We start from the raw sequence: 18,910 nt of genomic DNA, 5'->3' as shown, positions 1-18,910 counted from the left end.
CTGATGAGAGACTCATCAATAGAGACCTCCCACCCCGGGACATAGGCCTCCCAAAATCTGGCCCCGAAGTGATTGATGACCAGCCTAATTTTATACAGGCGGTCATACGCGGGATCAATTCGGGGGGGACATGCCGCATTATCAGCATAATGCAAACATCTCCGAATGGCCTTGAACCGGGAGCGTGCCATGGCCATATTGTAGAGGGGTGTCTGGTAAAAGACGTCCCCACTCCAATATTGCCTGACACTGGGTTTTTTAACTAGACCCATATGCAGCGCAAGGCCCCAAAAGGTCCTCATTTCGGCTGCATAGACTGGAGTCCAGCCGCTGGGTCTAGCTGAAAGTGAGCCCGGGTTAGCGGCGATGAACTGTTGGGCGTACAGATTCGTCTGTGTAACCATCAAATTAACAAAGTCGTCACTGAAAAAATGACCGAAAAAGTCCTTTTCAGTGAACCCGGCGATGTTAATCTTGATTCCTGAGTCCCAACAAACTCAGGAATCACAGGCTCGTGGTCCGCTGGCTCAGCCCAGTCAAGTTCTCCGGTACGATGTACCAGTGACCTTGGCAGGGGGGCTTCACTAGTATGAGCGCCAGGGGGGCTTCACTAGTATGAGCGCCAGGGGGACTCATACTAGCATGGGGCACAGTGTCAAGTGATGAGGAGGTTTGTGGCGCCGCCTTGGTGGCTCATCATCAGAACTAGATGATAAGGAGGACAATGAAATAAGGAAGGTGGGGTCTTCATCGTCCTCGGGGACGCTTTCTGAGTCGGAGGCAATTATGGCATATGCCTCCTCTGCCAAAAATGCTCTGTGGGCCATTTCCCTACTCTAATGGGGATAAGGGTGTGTGTATGTGGGGGGAAATTATGTGTATGTGCTGTGTGTGGTGCAAGACTCCCTCCCTAACCTAACCCGCCCTAACAGAAAAAAATATTTAAAAAAAGGGGACTTCTAGCGCAAAAAAGCCCTGCGCCCCCCAAAAAGTGTTTATCTAATCAGTGGTGTGCGCACTGATTAGCGCTTGTGGCGGCAGGGGGCGCAGAAGTCAGTGGGGGGTCCGGCCCCCGAAAAAATGCACCCACCTGAACCCAAAAAAAAAAATGCTGATCAGTGATAAATCACTGACCGAGGTGGGACAGGCTGCACACACAGGTATGGTCCGTCCACACAGTACACACCTGCTACTGGTGGCACAGACCGCCTATGGGTGCAAAAAAAAGAACGCGTTACCTGAAAAAAGTGCCTTTACCACAAAAAAAAAAAAAAAAGCGCTGATCAGTGATAAATCACTGACCGCAATGAGGCACACCGCACACACACACACAGGTATGCTCCGGCCACACAGTACACGCCTGCTACTGGTGACACGGACCGCCTATGGGTGCAAAAAAACGCTAGAAAATGAGAAAAAAAAGCGCCGGCACCACAAAAAAAAAAATGCTGATCAGTACTACGGGACTGATCAGCGGCGGGTGGGCTTTAAAGGGTAGCTCCCACCATCACATTTTTTTCTGTCCCTGCCTATTACCCATCTATCCCTAACCCCCTCCCTGCCTTTAATTTTTTTTTTACATATTAAAAATGCTTTTTTGTCTGCCTGGTAGTGTGCTCACAGCCAGGCAGACTTCCCCAGCAGGCACCACGTCACTGATGCCTGCTGGGGCCGACACTTCCGCCCGTAGTTCACCTATACAGGGTGCCTCCAGCTGTTTTCCCACTGCAACTCCCAGCTTGCCCTGACATCTATTGGCTGTCAGGTCATGCTGGGAGTTGTAGTGGGGAAACAACTGGAGGCACCCTGTATAGGTGAACACTGGAGCACATACCACTCCACGCCGCGCACCCCACAACGCGTCCCCCCCCCGCTCAACTCACTCCCACTTAGTTCACCCAGAGTACCCCCTCCCCACCGCGCAGCCCACAACCCCCCCCCCCCCCCCCGGGCCCCGCTCAACCCACTCCCCCTCAGTTCCCCTATTCAGTGTCCCTCCAGCTGTTTCCCCACTACAACTCCCAGGGCATGCTGGGAGTTGTAGTGGGGAAACTGGAGGCATACTGTATAGGTGAACAGTATACATAATACATGTGTACATAATACAGTGAACATAATACTTTACCTTGTCCCCGAGCCTGCGCGCGTCCTCTTCCTTCAAAGCGCTCGCTCCCGCCTGTCTGATTGACAGGCAGAAGCGAGCACCGCAGTGATTGAATTTTGACTCGTTGCCAGGCTTCAACGAGTCGGAATTCATTAGTGACGTCACTGCTGAATGCATTCGGCCACTAGGAGGGCGACCCCTATTGGCCGAATTTAAAAGTGATTTTAAACTGTTTTAAAATCACTTTTTTTAAATTAAACTATATTAGAGATATAAGATGTATATATACATGCAGACAATCTTAAAATATAAACAATTTTAAAATAATTGATTTAAAATGACTGGCATATAGGGTTGCTCTATATGGGCAAGATATGACTCAAATCTGTATATATCCTCGCAATATGGGGATATAGCAAAGATATTTGAAATGAATAAGTGTCCTTTTATATATCAGTTTGTATCAAGTTAAATACTGTGTTACCGTTCCTGTAGTAGAATGGATCGATTGGCTCAGACGGCTCCCGCTGAAGGCAATTCAAGTTGTTACTGTGCCTGGATGGGAGGGCTGGAAGCGGCGATCTCGGATGATGCTGTGGCTGTAGCTTGCAAGGGTCGGGGTTTTTGTTTCAAGTCCCATGCAAATATATAGGACTTCTTGTGCCTTACTCCACAAGCTTCGCTCTGCATCTCCTGGTGAATGCGTCAGTCCGGCTGGCAAGCCACACCCTCCACGAATTCCATGCCCAATCGTGCAAAGACACACACACCCCTTTAAGCCACACCCCTTTTATTTTCAGCTTACAATACCTTTACCATAACTCAGCCTGACCAGAGGACAGGATATGAGGATTAGAAAGGAGGACGGGATATCTGGACAGGATATAAGGACGGGATATAAGGACAGGATATAAGGACAGGATATGGGGATGTGATATAAGGTCAGGATATGGGGATGTGATATAAGGACAGAATATGGGGATGTCATATAAGGTCAGGATATGGGGAAAGGATATAAGGACGGGATATGGGGATGTGATATGAGGACAGGATATCAGGTGGAGAAATAAGGGCAAAATATGAGGACAGGATATGAGGTTGGAATATGAGGAGGGGATTTGGGGTCGGGATATGAGGACACAAATCTTCCTTCTTTCTTGTTTTCATTCCCCCACACAGATAAGGTAGAAAAAAACGGGCAGCACCAGGAACTCCGCTAATTGTTTATAAAGTAGTGAAATAAAAGAAAACCGAAATATATGGTGTATGGTAATCGTACGGACCTACAGAATAAAGAGAACGGGTCATTTATAGGTGTTTCCCCAGAATTACATCCATGTGGAGGTAATTTATAGACATCTGGGATATGTGGCCCTAGTGTGTAACCTGAGTGTAACCCCGGCCTCAGCCATAAAGGAGCGGGGGCGTATGTGAGCTGTGCGGAGGACATCAGATAAAAAGAGCAACAAAGACTAGAAGTCCCAGGACATGCTGCATACATTCACCATATGGGACCTATCTCACTCCTGACCACATGAACCAGTTCTCCCAGTCACCTACAAGAGCGCTATTCTGACTGATGGACGGGATTGGTTACCCCCCACTTCACTCCAGTGTCTCTTCCCTATACACAGGTCCATACTGATCAGTCTGCTCCTCCATTTACAGAATTGTATCAGACCACGTCAGTCGCTGTACAGTTCTGTAAATCAGAGAAGACATCACACCCCATACACACTAATAACACCGCATCACATGACTAATCCCATTATAAGAAGAATTCTAACACAATATGACCAAAATCCTGTGTGTGACCCTGGCCTAAGGGTTATTGGTGACAACACAGAAGTGTCCTGATCCTGATAGGACAGAAGTGACACATGAGATACAATCAGTAATATTTCTAATGGAAATGAGGCCGAGGTAATACATAGTAATCACCAATCATTATCATCCATAGAAATCATCCAATCATACTGTAGTGTAGAGCTACAAGTCACTACTAAATGATACACAATAGCATTACATATTACTTCTCATTACCGTTATTTACCTACAAAGGTCACATGACCCCAGGTGCTGATCACCAAGAGATGATGTTGGCTTTAGCTTCTGCTTAGGTTTCATTATGAAGTTTATTCAAGGGTTAATTCTCACAACAAAACTTAGAAACATCACATTTTACTGTTACCTAAGATCTCAGATTTCCATTCTCCATATTATATTTTTATCATTTATTATTTTATCTATCAGTCTCCAGTGTGACTTCTCACATGTTCAGAAAGTTGTAATTTATATATAAAAAATTTGCCACATTCTGAACATAAATATGGCTTATCTCCAGTGTGAGTTCTCTCGTGTTTAGAGAGGTTTGATTTACTTATATAACATTTCCCACATTCTGAACATGAATATGGCCTCTCTCCTGTGTGAATTCTCTCATGTATACCAAGCTCTGATTTACTTCTAAAACATTTACCACATTCTGAACATGAATATGGCTTCTCTCCTGTGTGACTTTTCTCGTGTCTACAAAGTTTTGATTTTTGTATAAAACATTTCCCACATTCTGAGCATGAATATGGCTTCTCTTCTGTGTGAGTTCTCTCATGCATACCAAGCTCTGATTTACTTCTAAAACATTTACCACATTCTGAACATGAATATGGCTTCTCTCCTGTGTGAACTCTTTCATGTATTGAAAGATGTGCTTTGTTTGTAAAACATTTCCAACATTCTGAACATGAATAGGGCTTCTCTCCAGTGTGACTTCTCTTGTGTTTAGAGAGGTTTGATTTACTTATAAAACATTTCCCACATTCTGAACATGAATATGGCTTCTCACCTGTGTGAGTTCTCTCATGTATACCAAGCTCTGATTTACTTATACAACATTTGCCACATTCTGAACATGAATATGGTTTCTCTCCTGTGTGAGTTTTCTCATGTATACCAAGCTCTGATTTACTTAGAAAACATTTGCCACATTCTGAACATGAATATGGCTTCTCTCCTGTGTGAATTTTCTCGTGTCTAGAAAGTTGTGATTTTTGTATAAAACATTTACCACATTCTGAACAAGAATACGGCTTCTCTCCTGTGTGAACTCTCTCATGTACTGAAAGATGTGCTTTGGTTGTATAACATTTCCCACATTCTGAACATGAATATGGTTTCTCTCCTGTGTGAATTCTCTCATGTATACCAAGTGCTGATTTACTACTTAAACATTTCCCACATTCTGAACATGAATATGTCTTCTCTCCCGTGTGAATTCTCTCATGTCTTGAAAGATTTGCTTTGTTTAGAAAACATTTTCCACATTCTGAACATGAATATAACTTCTCTCCTGTGTGAATTCTCTCATGTATAACAAGAGTTGATTTTTGTGCAAAACTTTTCCCACATTTTGAACATGAATATGGCTTCTCTCCTGTGTGAATTCTCTCATGTTTAACAAGCTCAGATGGACTTTTACAGGATTTCCCACATTTTGAACACACATACTGCTTCTTTTTTGTGTGACTTTTTCTGTGTGAAACAAGAGCTGTTTTACTTTTAAATTCTCTTCCACATTCCTCACAATATAAACCTTTCCCATGATCCTGATCTGTCCTTGTGGTAACAATGTGTGGTTGGCCAGGAGAAGGTTCCTCATGATCAGGTGGATTATTATAGGATAGATCTGGATGGACATTAGGGGTAAGGAGGTCTTCTCCTGAGGAGCGCTCCATCATATCTCCATCTTCTCCTTTATCATTCAGGGATAACATGAAGTTTCCCTCAGAATTCTTACTGGGATTTTCTGTTGGGATAAAAATGGATTATGGGAAATGTATAAAATATTATTAGGTTGGAAACACACATGAAGTTTTGATGCAGTTTTTGATGGTCACCTGACCCCAGAAGAGAATACAGAGGAGAGGAGATGATCTCCCTTTATAGTTTCCTTCTTTTTTGGGGTCACTCCGGGCACTGACTTGTTTCCCCCCGCCATGATCATAGGAAACAATAGACTGGAGGGGACCCTAGTGACTCCTTTTCTGGGCATGCTCTGTGACCTGTGCAGAGGTCATTGTACAGGGAGGAGGTAACATTGGCCCCGAATTCTTATCACTAGCCCAACTTCTATATCCAGAACTGAGAACTAGAGTTCGATGTAATTTAGATGTCTCCCCTCCCCCAACCATTACACCCCCTACACTACAGGACTGTTCACACCTGACAGGAAGGGCTCATCCATTCATGCTGCTTGTACCCAATTATACCCCCCTCCCCATCAGCACGGGGCCCCAGAGATCTGGACCCATCTGATCAGGTGATGTTTCTGCTCAGTGAGACCATTTTGGGCTCTTTTGCCCCCTGGGGTCTCCCCTTTCTGTTCCCCTTAGACACAATGAGCAGGGAGCTGGTTGTCTGCTGTTGTAGCCCATCTGTGCTGAGGAGCGGTGAGTTGTGGGTTGGGACATGTTAGGTGGACACCAGCGTTGGGTTTGGTTGCACTTTCCTGACTATGCTCCGCCTCTATATACAACCTCCATATATTGTGGGGCCATATACTGTATATATACAAACTCCATATATTGTGAGGCCATATACTGTATATATACACAACCTCCATATATTGTGGGGCCATATACTGTATATACAACCTCCATATATTGTGGGGCCATATACTGTATATATATACAACCTCCATATATTGTGGGGCCATATACAGTATATATACAACCTCCATATATTGTGGGGCCATATACTGTATATATACAACCTCCATATATTGTGGGGCCATATACTGTATATATACACAACCTCCATATATTGTGGGGCCATATACTGTATATATATACCCTCCATATATTGTGGGGCCATATACTGTATATATATACACCCTCCATATATTGTGGGGCCATATACTGTATATATATACACCCTCCATATATTGTGGGGCCATATACTGTATATATACACCCTCCATATATTGTGGGGCCATATACTGTATATATACACCCTCCATATATTGTGGGGCCATATACTGTATATATACACCCTTCATATATTGTGGGGCCATATACTGTATATACAGCCTCCATATATTGTGGGGCCATATACTGTGTATATATATATATATATATATATATATATATATATATATATATATATATATACATACACACACACACACACACAACCTCCATATATTGTGGGGCCATATACTATATATATACAATCTCTATATATTGTGGGGTCATATACTGTATATATACAACCTTCATATATTGTGGGGCCATATACTGTATATATACAACCTTCATATATTGTGGGGTCATATACTGTATATATACAACCTCCATATATTGTGGGTCCATATACTGTATATATACAATCTCCATATATTGTGGGGCCATATACAGTATATATACAACCTCCATATATTGTGGGGCCATATACTGTATATACACAACCTCCATATATTGTGGGGCCATATACAGTATATACAACCTCCATATATTGTGGGGCCATATACTGTATATATACACAACCTCCATATATTGTGGGGCCATATACTGTATATATACAACCTCCATATATTCTTACCTTGTGATGTGAGGGGCCGGTGATCCTCCATAATGTCCTGGTACAGATCCTTGTGTCCTTCTACATACTCCCACTCCTCCATGGAGAAATAGACCGCCACATCCTGACACCTTATAGGAACCTGACACACAATGATACCGTCATCACCAGACCCCTCCATTACAGTATAATGTCCCAGCAGTGTCACCTCTCTAATCATCACCAGACCCCTCCATTACTGTATAATGTCCCAGCAGGGTCACCTCTCCAGTCATCACCAGACCCCTCCATTACAGTATAATGTCCCAGCAGTGTCACCTCTCCAGTCATCACCAGACCCCTCCATTACAGTATAATGTCCCAGCAGTGTCACCTCTCTAATCATCACCAGACCCCTCCATTACAGTATAATGTCCCAGCAGTGTCACCTCTCCAGTCATCACCAGACCCCTCCATTACAGTATAATGTCCCAGCAGGGTCACCTCTCCAGTCATCACCAGACCCCTCCATTACAGTATAATGTCCCAGCAGTGTCACCTCTCCAGTCATCACCAGACCCCTCCATTACAGTATAATGTCCCAGCAGTGTCACCTCTCTAATCATCACCAGACCCCTCCATTACAGTATAATGTCCCAGTAGTGTCACCTCTCCAGTCATCACCAGACCCCTCCATTACTGTATAATGTCCCAGCAGTGTCACCTCTCCAGTCATCACCAGACCCCTCCATTACTGTATAATGTCCCAGCAGTGTCACCTCTCCAGTCATCACCAGACCCCTCCATTACTGTAGAATGTCCCAGCAGTGTTACCTCTCTAATCATCACCAGACCCCTCCATTACTGTATAATGTCCCAGCAGTGTCACCTCTCTAATCATCACCAGACCCCTCCATTACTGTATAATGTCCCAGCAGTGTCACCTCTCTAATCATCACCAGACCCCTCCATTACTGTATAATGTCCCAGCAGTGTCACCTCTGCAGTCATCACCAGACCCCTCCATTACTATATAATATCCCAGCAGTGTCACCTCTCTAATCATCACCAGACCCCTCCATTACTGTATAATGTCCCAGCAGTGTCACCTCTCCAGTCATCACCAGACCCCTCCATTACTGTATAATGTCCCAGCAGTGTCACCTCTCCAGTCACCACCAGACCCCTCCATTACTGTATAATGTCCCAGCAGTGTCACCTCTCTAATCATCACCAGACCCCTCCATTACTGTATAATGTCCCAGCAGTGTCACCTCTCCAGTCATCACCAGACCCCTCCATTACTGTATAATGTCCCAGCAGGGTCACCTCTCCCATCATCACCAGACCCCTCCATTACTGTATAATGTCTCAGCAGTGTCACCTCTCCAGCCATCACCAGACCCCTCCATTACTGTATAATGTCCCAGCAGGGTCACCTCTCCAGTCATCACCAGACCCCTCCATTACTTTATAACATCCCAGCAGTGTCACCTCTCCAGTCATCACCAGACCCCTCCATTACTGTATAATGTCCCAGCAGTGTCACCTCTCTAATCATCACCAGACCCCTCCATTACTGTATAATGTCCCAGCAGTGTCACCTCTCTAATCATCACCAGACCCCTCCATTACTGTATAATGTCCCAGCAGTGTCACCTCTCTAATCATCACCAGACCCCTCCATTACAGTATAATGTCCCAGCAGTGTCACCTCTCCAGTCATCACCAGACCCCTCCATTACAGTATAATGTCCCAGCAGTGTCACCTCTCTAATCATCACCAGACCCCTCCATTACAGTATAATGTCCCAGTAGTGTCACCTCTCCAGTCATCACCAGACCCCTCCATTACTGTATAATGTCCCAGCAGTGTCACCTCTCCAGTCATCACCAGACCCCTCCATTACTGTATAATGTCCCAGCAGTGTCACCTCTCCAGTCATCACCAGACCCCTCCATTACTGTAGAATGTCCCAGCAGTGTTACCTCTCTAATCATCACCAGACCCCTCCATTACTGTATAATGTCCCAGCAGTGTCACCTCTCTAATCATCACCAGACCCCTCCATTACTGTATAATGTCCCAGCAGTGTCACCTCTCTAATCATCACCAGACCCCTCCATTACTGTATAATGTCCCAGCAGTGTCACCTCTGCAGTCATCACCAGACCCCTCCATTACTATATAATATCCCAGCAGTGTCACCTCTCTAATCATCACCAGACCCCTCCATTACTGTATAATGTCCCAGCAGTGTCACCTCTCCAGTCATCACCAGACCCCTCCATTACTGTATAATGTCCCAGCAGTGTCACCTCTCCAGTCATCACCAGACCCCTCCATTACTGTATAATGTCCCAGCAGTGTCACCTCTCCAGTCACCACCAGACCCCTCCATTACTGTATAATGTCCCAGCAGTGTCACCTCTCTAATCATCACCAGACCCCTCCATTACTGTATAATGTCCCAGCAGTGTCACCTCTCCAGTCATCACCAGACCCCTCCATTACTGTATAATGTCCCAGCAGGGTCACCTCTCCCATCATCACCAGACCCCTCCATTACTGTATAATGTCTCAGCAGTGTCACCTCTCCAGCCATCACCAGACCCCTCCATTACTGTATAATGTCCCAGCAGGGTCACCTCTCCAGTCATCACCAGACCCCTCCATTACTTTATAACATCCCAGCAGTGTCACCTCTCCAGTCATCACCAGACCCCTCCATTACTGTATAATGTCCCAGCAGTGTCACCTCTCTAATCATCACCAGACCCCTCCATTACTGTATAATGTCCCAGCAGTGTCACCTCTCTAATCATCACCAGACCCCTCCATTACTGTATAATGTCCCAGCAGTGTCACCTCTCTAATCATCACCAGACCCCTCCATTACTGTATAATGTCTCAGAAAAAAATGTTTGGTAGATGAGGGGGTTTATGTCTGGGGCCGACACATGTAAAAAACAAATGAAACCCAACCACTCAGTCACCCAGAGCAACATACTGTGACAAATCTCCTTACTACTGAGGTGACACACTGTAACAAACCTCCTCCTCATGTAATCTCCTTACTACTGGGGGTGACACATAGTAACAAACCTCCTCCTCATGTAATCTCCTTACTACTGGGGTGACACACTGTAACAAACCTCCTCATGTAATCTCCTTACTACTGGGGTGACACACTGTAACAAACCCCCTCCTCCTCATGTAATCTCCTTACTACTGGGGTGACACACTGTAACAAACCTCCTCCTCATGTAATCTCCTTACTACTGGGGTGACACACTGTAACAACCCCCCTCCTCCAGGGCTGTAGATGGCGCCCCCTCTGGTCTCTGCTGTTTCTCCTATTAGATTGCAGTAAGGCCTCGTTCACACGGACGGATCAGAGAAGTTTCCTCAGTGATAAATCTGCAGCAGATTTCATGGACTTCAATGGTCTAATCCTCCTGTGTGAACACGACCTTAGAATTGTGCAAATGCAGAACCGCGAATACAACGTGTGAGCACAGAGCAATAGTAATGACCCCTATACTGACTGATCCCTGACCCCTCCCTGACTATCCTCCTCCTCCCCCCTCATGCCGACTATCCTCCTCCTCCCCCCTCATGCTGACTATCCTTCTACTCCTCCCCCCCTCATGCTGACTATCCTCCTCCCCCCCCCTCTCATGCTGACTATCCTTCTCCTCCTCCCCCCTCATGCTGACTATCCTCCTCCCCCCCATCATGCTGACTATCCTCCTCCCCCCCCCATCATGCTGACTATCCCCCCCCCATCATGCTGACTATCCCCCTCCTCCTCTCCCCCTCATGCTGACTATCCTCCTCCTCCTCCCTCATGCTGACTATCCTCCTCCCCCCCCCATCATGCTGACTATCCTCCTCCCCCCCCATCATGCTGACTATCCTCCTCCTCCCCCCTCATGCTGACTATCCTCCTCCCCCCCTCATGCTGACTATCCTCCTCCCCCCCCTCATGCTGACTATCCTCCTCCCCCCCCTCATGCTGACTATCCTCCTCCCCCCCCTCATGCTGACTATCCCCCCCCCCTCATGCTGACTATCCCCCCCCCCCTCATGCTGACTATCCCCCCCCCCTCATGCTGACTATCCCCCCCCCCTCATGCTGACTATCCCCCCCCCCTCATGCTGACTATCCCCCCCCCTCATGCTGACTATCCCCCCCCCTCATGCTGACTATCCCCCCCCCTCATGCTGACTATCCCCCCCCCTCATGCTGACTATCCCCCCCCCTCATGCTGACTATCCTCCTCCCCCCCCCCATCATGCTGACTATCCTCCTCCCCCCCCCATCATGCTGACTATCCTCCTCCCCCCCCCATCATGCTGACTATCCCCCTCCCCCCTCATGCTGACTATCCCCCCCCCTCATGCTGACTATCCCCCTCCCCCCTCATGCTGACTATCCCCCCCCCCATGCTGACTATCCCCCCCCTCACGCTGACTATCCCCCCCCCTCATGCTGACTATCCCCCCCCCTCATGCTGACTATCCCCCCCCCTCATGCTGACTATCCCCCCCCCTCATGCTGACTATCCCCCCCCCTCATGCTGACTATCCCCCCCCCCTCATGCTGACTATCCCCCCCCCCTCATGCTGACTATCCCCCCCCCCTCATGCTGACTATCCCCCCCCTCATGCTGACTATCCCCCCTCCTCATGCTGACTATCCCCCCTCTCATGCTGACTATCCCCCCTCTCATGCTGACTATCCCCCCCTCTCATGCTGACTATCCCCCCCCTCATGCTGACTATCCCCCCCCCCTCATGCTGACTATCCCCCCCCCTCATGCTGACTATCCCCCCCCCTCATGCTGACTATCCCCCCCCCCTCATGCTGACTATCCCCCCCCCCTCATGCTGACTATCCCCCCCCTCATGCTGACTATCCTCCTCCCCCCCCCTCATGCTGACTATCCTCCTCCCCCCCCTCATGCTGACTATCCTCCTCCCCCCCCTCATGCTGACTATCCTCCTCCCCCCCTCATGCTGACTATCCTCCTCCTCCCCCCCTCATGCTGACTATCCTCCTCCTCCCCCCCTCATGCTGACTATCCTCCTCCTCCCCCCCTCATGCTGACTATCCTCCTCCCCCCCTCATGCTGACTATCCTCCTCCCCCCCTCATGCTGACTATCCTCCTCCCCCCCTCATGCTGACTATCCTCCTCCCCCCCTCATGCTGACTATCCTCCTCCTCCCCCCCTCATGCTGACTATCCTCCTCCTCCCCCCTCTCATGCTGACTATCCTCCTCCTCCTCCTCCCCCCTCATGCTGACTATCCTCCTCCTCCTCCTCCCCCCTCATGCTGACTATCCTCCTCCTCCTCCTCCCCCCTCATGCTGACTATCCTCCTCCTCCTCCTCCCCCCTCATGCTGACTATCCTCCTCCTCCCCCCTCATGCTGACTATCCTCCTCCTCCCCCCTCATGCTGACTATCCTCCTCCTCCTCCTCCCCCCTCATGCCGACTATCCTCCTCCTCCTCCTCCTCCCCCCTCATGCCGACTATCCTCCTCCTCCTCCTCCCCCCTCATGCCGACTATCCTCCTCCTCCTCCTCCCCCCTCATGCCGACTATCCTCCTCCTCCTCCCCCCTCATGCCGACTATCCTCCTCCTCCTCCCCCCTCATGCCGACTATCCTCCTCCTCCTCCCCCCTCATGCCGACTATCCTCCTCCTCCTCCCCCCTCATGCCGACTATCCTCCTCCTCTCTCCCTCATGCCGACTATCCTCCTCCTCTCTCCCTCATGCCGACTATCCTCCTCCTCTCTCCCTCATGCTGACTATCCTCCTCTCTCCCTCATGCTGACTATCCTCCTCTCTCCCTCATGCTGACTATCCTCCTCTCTCCCTCATGCTGACTATCCTCCTCCTCTCTCCCTCATGCTGACTATGCTCCTCCTCCTCCTCCCTCATGCTGACTATCCTCCTCCTCTCTCCCTCATGCTGACTATCCTCCTCCTCTCTCCCTCATGCCGACTATCCTCCTCCTCCTCCTCCCCTCTCATGCCGACTATCCTCCTCCTCCTCCTCCTCCCCCCTCATGCCGACTATCCTCCTCCTCCTCCTCCCCCCTCATGCCGACTATCCTCCTCCTCCTCCTCCCCCCTCATGCCGACTATCCTCCTCCTCCTCCCCCCTCATGCCGACTATCCTCCTCCTCCTCCCCCCTCATGCCGACTATCCTCCTCCTCCTCCCCCCTCATGCCGACTATCCTCCTCCTCCTCCCCCCTCATGCCGACTATCCTCCTCCTCTCTCCCTCATGCCGACTATCCTCCTCCTCTCTCCCTCATGCTGACTATCCTCCTCCTCTCTCCCTCATGCTGACTATCCTCCTCTCTCCCTCATGCTGACTATCCTCCTCTCTCCCTCATGCTGACTATCCTCCTCTCTCCCTCATGCTGACTATCCTCCTCCTCTCTCCCTCATGCTGACTATGCTCCTCCTCCTCCTCCCTCATGCTGACTATCCTCCTCCTCTCTCCCTCATGCTGACTATCCTCCTCCTCTCTCCCTCATGCTGACTATCCTCCTCCTCTCTCCCTCATGCTGACTATCCTCCTCCTCTCTCCCTCATGCTGACTATCCTCCTCCTCTCTCCCTCATGCTGACTATCCTCCTCCTCCTCCCCCTCATGCTGACTATCCTCCTCCTCCCTCATGCTGACTATCCTCCTCCTCCCTCATGCTGACTATCCTCCTCCTCCTCCTCCCTCATGCTGACTATCCTCCTCCCTCATGCTGACTATCCTCCTCCTCCTCCCTCATGCTGACTATCCTCCTCCTCCCCCCTCATGCTGACTATCCTCCTCCTCCCCCCTCATGCTGACTATCCTCCTCCTCTCCCTCATGCTGACTATCCTCCTCCTCTCCCTCATGCTGACTATCCTCCTCCTCTCTCCCTCATGCTGACTATCCTCCTCCTCTCTCCCTCATGCTGACTATCCTCCTCCTCTCTCCCTCATGCTGACTATCCTCCTCCTCTCTCCCTCATGCTGACTATCCTCCTCCTCTCTCCCTCATGCTGACTATCCTCCTCCTCTCTCCCTCATGCTGACTATCCTTCTCCTCCCCCCTCATGCTGACTATCCTCCTCTCTCCCTCATGCTGACTATCCTCCTCTCTCCCTCATGCTGACTATCCTCCTCTCTCCCTCATGCTGACTATCCTCCTCCTCTCTCCCTCATGCTGACTATCCTCGTCCTCCTCCCTCATGCTGACTATGCTCCTCCTCCTCCTCCCTCATGCTGACTATCCTCCTCCTCTCTCCCTCATGCTGACTATCCTCCTCCTCTCTCCCTCATGCTGACTATCCTCCTCTCTCCCTCATGCTGACTATCCTCCTCCTCTCTCCCTCATGCTGACTATCCTCGTCCTCCTCCCTCATGCTGACTATGCTCCTCCTCCTCCTCCCTCATGCTGACTATCCTCCTCCTCTCTCCCTCATGCTGACTATCCTCCTCCTCCTCCTCCCTCATGCTGACTATCCTCCTCCTCCTCCCTCATGCTGACTATCCTCCTCCTCCTCCCTCATGCTGACTATCCTCCTCCTCCTCCTCCCTCATGCTGACTATCCTCATCCTCCTCCTCCCTCATGCTGACTATCCTCCTCCCCCCTCATGCTGACTATCCTCCTCCTCCCCTCATGCTGACTATCCTCCTCCTCCCCCCTCATGCTGACTATCCTCCTCCTCCTCCCTCATGCTGACTATCCTCCTCCTCCTCCCTCATGCTGACTATCCTCCTCCTCCTCCCTCATGCTGACTATCCTCCTCCTCCTCCTCCCTCATGCTGACTATCCTCATCCTCCTCCTCCCTCATGCTGACTATCCTCCTCCTCCTCCCTCATGCTGACTATCCTCATCCTCCTCCTCCCTCATGCTGACTATCCTCCTCCCCCCTCATGCTGACTATCCTCCTCCCCCCCCTCATGCTGACTATCCTCCTCCTCCCCCTCATGCTGACTATCCTCCTCCTCCTCCCTCATGCTGACTATCCTCCTCCTCCCTCATGCTGACTATCCTCCTCCTCCTCCCCCCTCATGCTGACTATCCTCCTTCTCCTCCCCCCTCATGCTGACTATCCTTCTCCTCCTCTCTCATGCTGACTATCCTCCTTCTCCTCCCCCCTCATGCTGACTATCCTTCTCCTCCTCCCTCATGCTGACTATCCTCCTCCTCTCTCCCTCATGCTGACTATCCTCCTCCTCTCTCCCTCATGCTGACTATCCTCCTCTCTCCCTCATGCTGACTATCCTCCTCTCTCCCTCATGCTGACTATCCTCCTCTCTCCCTCATGCTGACTATCCTCCTCCTCTCTCCCTCATGCTGACTATCCTCCTCCTCTCTCCCTCATGCTGACTATCCTCCTCCTCCTCCCTCATGCTGACTATGCTCCTCCTCCTCCCTCATGCTGACTATCCTCCTCCTCCTCCTCCCTCATGCTGACTATCCTCCTCCTCCTCCTCCCTCATGCTGACTATCCTCCTCCTCCTCCTCCCTCATGCTGACTATCCTCCTCCTCCTCCTCCCTCATGCTGACTATCCTCCTCCTCCTCCCTCATGCTGACTATCCTCCTCCTCCTCCCTCATGCTGACTATCCTCCTCCTCCTCCCTCATGCTGACTATCCTCCTCCTCTCTCCCTCATGCTGACTATCCTCCTCCTCTCTCCCTCATGCTGACTATCCTCCTCCTCCCTCATGCTGACTATCCTCCTCCTCCTCCCTCATGCTGACTATCCTCCTCCTCTCTCCCTCATGCTGACTATCCTCCTCCTCTCTCCCTCATGCTGACTATCCTCCTCCTCTCTCCCTCATGCTGACTATCCTCCTCCTCTCTCCCTCATGCTGACTATCCTCCTTCTCCCCCTCATGCTGACTATCCTCCTCCTCCTCCCTCATGCTGACTATCCTCCTCCTCCTCCCTCATGCTGACTATCCTCCTCCTCCCCCTCATGCTGACTATCCTCCTCCTCCTCCCTCATGCTGACTATCCTCCTCCTCCTCCCTCATGCTGACTATCCTCCTCCTCCTCCCTCATGCTGACTATCCTCCTCCCCCTCCCTCATGCTGACTATCCTCCTCCTCCTCCCTCATGCTGACTATCCTCCTCCTCCTCCCTCATGCTGACTATCCTCCTCCTCCTCCCTCATGCTGACTATCCTCCTCCTCCTCCCTCATGCTGACTATCCTCCTCCTCCCCCCTCATGCTGACTATCCTCCTCCTCCCCCCTCATGCTGACTATCCTCCTCCTCCCTCATGCTGACTATCCTCCTCCTCCCCCCTCATGCTGACTATCCTCCTCCTCCTCCCTCATGCTGACTATCCTCCTCCTCCTCCCTCATGCTGACTATCCTCCTCCTCCTCCCTCATGCTGACTATCCTCCTCCTCCTCCTCCTCCCTCATGCTGACTATCCTCATCCTCCTCCTCCCTCATGCTGACTATCCTCCTCCCCCCGCATGCTGACTATCCTCCTCCCCCCCCCTCATGCTGACTATCCTCCTCCTCCTCCCTCATGCTGACTATCCTCCTCCTCCTCCCTCATGCTGACTATCCTCCTCCTCCTCCCTCATGCTGACTATCCTCCTCCTCCTCCCTCATGCTGACTATCCTCCTCCTCCTCCCTCATGCTGACTATCCTCCTCCTCCTCCCTCATGCTGACTATCCTCCTCCTCCTCCCTCATGCTGACTATCCTCCTTCTCCTCCCCCCTCATGCTGACTATCCTTCTCCTCCTCCCTCATGCTGACTATCCTCCTTCTCCTCCCCCCTCATGCTGACTATCCTTCTCCTCCTCCCTCATGCTGACTATCCTCCTTCTCCTCCCCCCTCATGCTGACTATCCTCCTCCCCCCCTCATGCTGACTATCCTCCTCCTCCTCCCTCATGCTGACTATCCTCCTTCTCCTCCCCCCTCATGCTGACTATCCTTCTCCTCCTCCCTCATGCTGACTATCCTCCTCCTCTCTCCCTCATGCTGACTATCCTCCTCCTCTCTCCCTCATGCTGACTATCCTCCTTCTCCTCCCCCCTCATGCTGACTATCCTTCTCCTCCTCCCTCATGCTGACTATCCTCCTTCTCCTCCCCCCTCATGCTGACTATCCTCCTCCTCTCTCCCTCATGCTGACTATCCTCCTTCTCCTCCCCCCTCATGCTGACTATCCTTCTCCTCCCCCCTCATGCTGACTATCCTTCTCCTCCCCCCTCATGCTGACTATCCTTCTCCTCCTCCCTCATGCTGACTATCCTCCTCCTCTCTCCCTCATGCTGACTATCCTCCTTCTCCTCCCCCCTCATGCTGACTATCCTCCTCCTCTCTCCCTCATGCTGACTATCCTCCTCCTCTCTCCCTCATGCTGACTATCCTCCTCCTCTCTCCCTCATGCTGACTATCCTCCTTCTCCTCCCCCCTCATGCTGACTATCCTCCTCCTCTCTCCCTCATGCTGACTATCCTCCTTCTCCTCCCCCCTCATGCTGACTATCCTTCTCCTCCCCCCTCATGCTGACTATCCTTCTCCTCCTCCCTCATGCTGACTATCCTCCTTCTCCTCCCCCCTCATGCTGACTATCCTCCTTCTCCTCCTCCCTCATGCTGACTATCCTCCTCCTCCTCCCTCATGCTGACTATCCTCCTCCTCTCTCCCTCATGCTGACTATCCTCCTCCTCTCTCCCTCATGCTGACTATCCTCCTCCTCCCTCCTGCTGCTGCTGACTATCCTCCACCTCCATTAAGCTCTTGGTTTATATATTTTATAGTATATAATAATACAGCCCCTACACACCCGACCACAACAGGTTAATGACAAACTGTAACAAAACTCCTGCACGTGACCTCACCTCGGTCTGTGTTTCGATTCAACTGCTGAGCTCCGCCTCTTCTTGTCACATGACCACCCTCACAGGTCCTTCACTACAACCTCTTCTATCCTGAGCTTCGTTCTCTTCCTATCACATGACCATCCTCACAGGTCATTCACTACCACCTCTCCTATCCTGCTGAGCTCCGCCTCTTCTTGTCACATGACCACCCTCACAGGTCCTTCACTACAACCTCTTCTATCCTGAGCTTCGTTCTCTTCCTATCACATGACCATCCTCACAGGTCCTTCACCACCACCTCTCCTATCCTGCTGAGCTCCGCCTCTTCCCTGTCACATGACCATCCTTACAGGTCCTTCACAACAACCTCTCCTATCCTGCTGAGCTC

General features: G+C 50.4%; 1 protein-coding gene across 6 annotated transcripts; it reads right to left on the bottom strand.

Annotated features, from left to right (window-relative positions):
- Positions 1 to 3,324: 3,324 nt before the first annotated feature.
- LOC130284239 (zinc finger protein OZF-like) lies at positions 3,325 to 18,907 on the bottom strand. Of its 6 annotated transcripts, none has more exons than XM_056534521.1 (4): positions 18,541 to 18,880; positions 10,917 to 11,119; positions 7,703 to 7,823; positions 3,326 to 5,909 (listed from the first exon to the last, which is right to left on the bottom strand). In XM_056534521.1, the coding sequence occupies exons 3-4, from the start codon at positions 7,782 to 7,784 to the stop codon at positions 4,354 to 4,356; spliced, it is 1,638 nt and encodes a 545-aa protein (XP_056390496.1). In that variant the 5' UTR covers positions 7,785 to 7,823; positions 10,917 to 11,119; positions 18,541 to 18,880; the 3' UTR covers positions 3,326 to 4,353. The 6 variants fall into 6 exon arrangements, with proteins under 6 accessions (XP_056390720.1, XP_056390639.1, XP_056390496.1 ...); XM_056534440.1 differs by having other exon boundaries at positions 18,486 to 18,543; XM_056534745.1 differs by lacking the exons at positions 10,917 to 11,119; positions 18,541 to 18,880 and adding an exon at positions 18,890 to 18,907 and having other exon boundaries at positions 3,325 to 5,909.
- Positions 18,908 to 18,910: the final 3 nt, after the last annotated feature.

This window comes from Hyla sarda, chromosome 1 (assembly GCF_029499605.1).
Source record: "Hyla sarda isolate aHylSar1 chromosome 1, aHylSar1.hap1, whole genome shotgun sequence".
Lineage (NCBI taxonomy): Eukaryota > Metazoa > Chordata > Amphibia > Anura > Hylidae > Hyla > Hyla sarda.
The sequence above is the reverse complement of the archived record's forward strand: the minus strand, read 5'-3'. Positions and strand labels throughout refer to the sequence as shown.

Coding starts and splice junctions, on each gene's coding strand:
- LOC130284239 (XM_056534745.1), bottom strand. CDS start 7,784: ATGGAGGAGTGGGAGTATGTAGAAGGACACAAGGATCTGTACCAGGAC. Junction 5,910..7,702: donor CCGGCCCCTCACATCACAAG/GTAAGAATATAT, acceptor TTATCCCAACAG/AAAATCCCAGTAAGAATTCT.